This window comes from Monoraphidium neglectum (genome assembly GCF_000611645.1).
Source record: "Monoraphidium neglectum strain SAG 48.87 unplaced genomic scaffold scaffold02029, whole genome shotgun sequence".
NCBI classification, from domain to species: Eukaryota; Viridiplantae; Chlorophyta; class Chlorophyceae; order Sphaeropleales; family Selenastraceae; genus Monoraphidium; species Monoraphidium neglectum.
In genome coordinates, this window is record NW_014011599.1 from 8588 (window position 1) to 11943 (window position 3356).

At 70.1% G+C, this 3356-nt stretch overlaps 1 protein-coding gene across 1 annotated transcript in view; it reads left to right on the plus strand.

Annotated features, from left to right (window-relative positions):
- MNEG_9698 (Helicase SEN1) overlaps positions 1-3246 on the plus strand; it is a gene marked incomplete at both ends in the record, with an annotated part of 11774 nt that extends 8528 nt beyond the window's left edge. Inside the window, 6 exons of the mRNA XM_014041830.1 lie at positions 420-578; positions 880-979; positions 1330-1736; positions 1968-2300; positions 2518-2713; positions 2999-3246. Coding sequence (XP_013897284.1) covers positions 420-578; positions 880-979; positions 1330-1736; positions 1968-2300; positions 2518-2713; positions 2999-3246 — 1443 coding nt within the window. The remainder of the gene's footprint in view (positions 1-419; positions 579-879; positions 980-1329; positions 1737-1967; positions 2301-2517; positions 2714-2998) is intronic.
- Between the last annotated feature and the right edge of the window lie 110 nt (positions 3247-3356).

Consider the following 3356-nt stretch of genomic DNA (forward strand, 5'->3'; position numbering starts at 1 on the left):
GCCGGGCTTGTGCGGGGCGCGCTGGCGGCTGCGGGCGGCGGCGGGGGAGCGGCGGGCGGCGGTGGTGGCGGCGATGGCGGCGGCGGCCACAGGCTGCTGGCTCTTACGATGCTGTGCATGGAGCCTGGCTGGGAGGCGAGCGCGGGGGACCTGCTGGGGGCGGCGTTCGAGGCGTTTCCCGACAAGGTGGGCAGGCGGCCTGGGCGGGCGGCGGTGCGGGGGCGTGGGTGGGGCGGTCGCAGGGCCGGGCGCCGCACCCAATCAGAACCCATAGGCCTGCACGCGATCACAGCTGGATGAATGTCCTCGCACCTTGCAATCAGGCCGGCGCTGGCGGCGGCGATCATTGATCAATTGTCACCCATGCACGCATGCGTAAAATGCATGCATTTTGAACCCATGCCCGCATGCACACGCAGGACTATGCGGCCATGACACTGCCCCATGCGGCCCTCGAGACACCTGTCTCGCCGCTGATGACGCCCCTGCCGCCCGCCTGCGGGCCGGCGGAGGCGGCGGCTGCATTCCCGGAGGTCCTGGTGCTGGCGCACCGCGCGGCGTCGATCGCAGACTTTGAGGTGAGGCGCCGGGCGCGCTGTTAGCAAGCTGCCTGTTGCCGTCCACAAGCGTGCTGTCAGGCCGCCTGCCGGCATTGGTCGACACGCGGCCGGCCCGCCTGTCGGGGTTGGTGCGCGACCAGGCGGCCTATTGGCGTGCAAGACGCCCAGCAACGAGATTGCATCACCTTGCGCTGGGCTGCCAGGGTTGGGCAATCCACGGCGGCAAGGGATCATTGCCATGCTACCTTAATAACTGCTTTGCTGACCAAGTGGACCGATACCCGCCCGCCCGCCTGCTTATCTGGCGCCGCCGCGGCAGGTGCGGCTTGCGGCGCCAGGTGACACACCTGGTGTGTTCTCGCTGGTGACGGGCCTGCCCGACGCGCCGGCGCTGACGGAGCGCTTCATGCTGGCGTTGGGTGCGTGCGGCTGAGCGCGCTGACAGCGAAAGCTTTGAAGGCAGCTCATTGGGGCTTGGCTTCGGTCGGATGAGTGTATGTGTACGTGAGTGTGTGTGCTTGTGTGTGAGCGCTCGTGAGCGTGTGTGTGTGTGTGTTTATCTGTGTGTGTTGCGCGTGTGTGCAGCTGCAAGCAGGCCATGACCAACGCTTGCGGGATTACCTGCCCCCACGTCTATTCGAGCCTCCTGGCCGGCGCTGCTGGCAAGCGCGCCCTTGAGACAACGGCGCGCAGCATCCCCACGGCCGTGCACTCACAGCCGCTTGCATACACGCAACGCCCCCCTACCACTCCGCCCGCCCGCCGATAGGCCGCAGCGCAGCCGCCGTGGCGCTCGTGCGCGGCGAGGTCGTCGGTATGGCGGCGGCGGCAGCTTCCGCCAACACGGAAGCCCTGCGGTCGGTATTCGACCTGGACGCCGCGCTGCCGCCCGCCAGCTTCCCATCAGAAAGCTTCGCGCTGCTGGAGGCGTGCGCCATTAACCCCATATTCGAGCCCCGCGCCGGGGCGTTCCTGTCGGCGTTCCTCAGGCTGCTCAAGCGCCGCGCCCTGCTGCACGCCGCGCCGCCCGGCGCGCCGCCCCCGCCCTGCGTCGCGGCGTGCATGGCGCAGGTCGCGCCAAGGCTGCGCACACCGGCTGGCGCGGCGGCGGCGGCGGGCGGCTGCCTGTATGCTTTCACCAAGGACCCGTGCCACAAGCGCGCGGTGCATTCGAGGGTGGGTGTCGTCGGCAAGTCGGGGTCCCAGTCAGCGCTGGTCATGCAGCTGGCTTCTCGAGGCGTGTTGAGCTGTCCCCTTCATTGCCCCTCTACCCTTCCCCCTCCCCTGGGGTTGGATTATCTATGCACTAAAGCGGTGCAAGTGCCATTCTCAGCGCTTGCTGATGCAGCGCGGCGTGGCGGCCATGTGTTTCACCAGGATGCTTCCCTCCTTATGCCGTCTCCGCAGATTGTGGTGGTCGGCGCGTCAGAAACGGCCCTCTCCTGCGTCGAGGCGCTGCTGACCGCGCCGCGCCACCACCGCACCGCCTTCCCAAACCTCACCCTGCTCGCGCCAGCCAGCGCGCTCGCTTTCGCAGCCGCCGGCGGCAGCGCGGCGAGCGCGCAGGAGAGCGGCTGCGGCGCCGCGGAGGCGGCGGCGCGCGCGAGGGCCGCGCGGCTGGGCTTGGAGGGGGGCGCCGCGGCGGTGTTGGTGGTGGAGGGGGCGGTGGCGGCGATTGACATCGAGGAGCGCGCCGTGGTGCTGGCGGACGGCTGCGGCGCCGTGCCATACGACGTGCTGGTGCTGGCGACGGGCCTGCAGGCGCGCCGGGCGACGGGTGGTCTCAGAGCGCATGAGGCGCCGCGCCATCAATGTGCCGCTGTCAATACAGGGCCGTGGTTCGTGTCGCCTGTCGCAGCAGCAGAGGCTGCTTTTCATGCCAGGGGCATCCTGATCTCCGGGCTGCTTTTTCAAACCTGCACTCCCCGCCATCCCGATGCGGCCCCCCACCTTCCAGGACCCCCTGCCCGCACGGATGGCGGCCGCCCACCCGGAAGCTTCCGGCCTCGTGGTCACCGGCGCCCAGCTCGCCGCCGCCCTCAACCGGGCCGACGCCGCGCGCGACCTGGGTATAAGCAGCGCGCTGATCGTCGGCGGCGGGCTGGAGGCGTATGGGGCGCTGGCGGCCCTGCTGGACTGCGGGGTGGGCGCGGGTGAGGGCCGGCCGAGTGGGCGCGGGGCTTGGGGGACAGGGAAATGGAGGGATGCGATGCCGCTGGCGTCTGCTTTTTTTGTGCCGACCACAACGGCAAAACAGCGGTGCAGGTTGCCAATGAGCGGCCACAGCGACAGTGACAGCGGCAGTGACAGTGGAGGCGACAACAGCAGCGGCAGCGGCAGCAGCAGCGGCAGCGTCTCTTGCATTGCACCACCGCAAAGCGTGCTTGAACAGCTGGCAGACATCAAATTGTTGGTGCTGCCCGCGCCCCGCCTCGCAGACGCGATCACGTGGGTCGCGGCCCCCAGGGAGGCCGCGGCTGCCGGCCCACCGCAGCTGCTGCGCGCGCTCGCGCGGCGCGCAGGGCTGGAGCTGCCGGCTCCGCAGCAGGGCGCGCTGCGCGCAGTCGGCGTGGCGGGCGGCAGGGACGGCGGGGCGCGCGCCGCGTGTGTCATGGAGGTGCGCGCGCGCTTCTGCCTGCGGCCGCTAGCTCAGGCGCACTGCGTGAATGCGGCCACCGTCCCTTAGTGCACTCTCTTCTCGAAACGACCCAAAGCAAGTGGTGCTGGCCCCCGCCCTCGGCCCTGCCAGACACGCTCGACGCACTCACCCACCCATCCACCCCCAAGTCCCCCCAC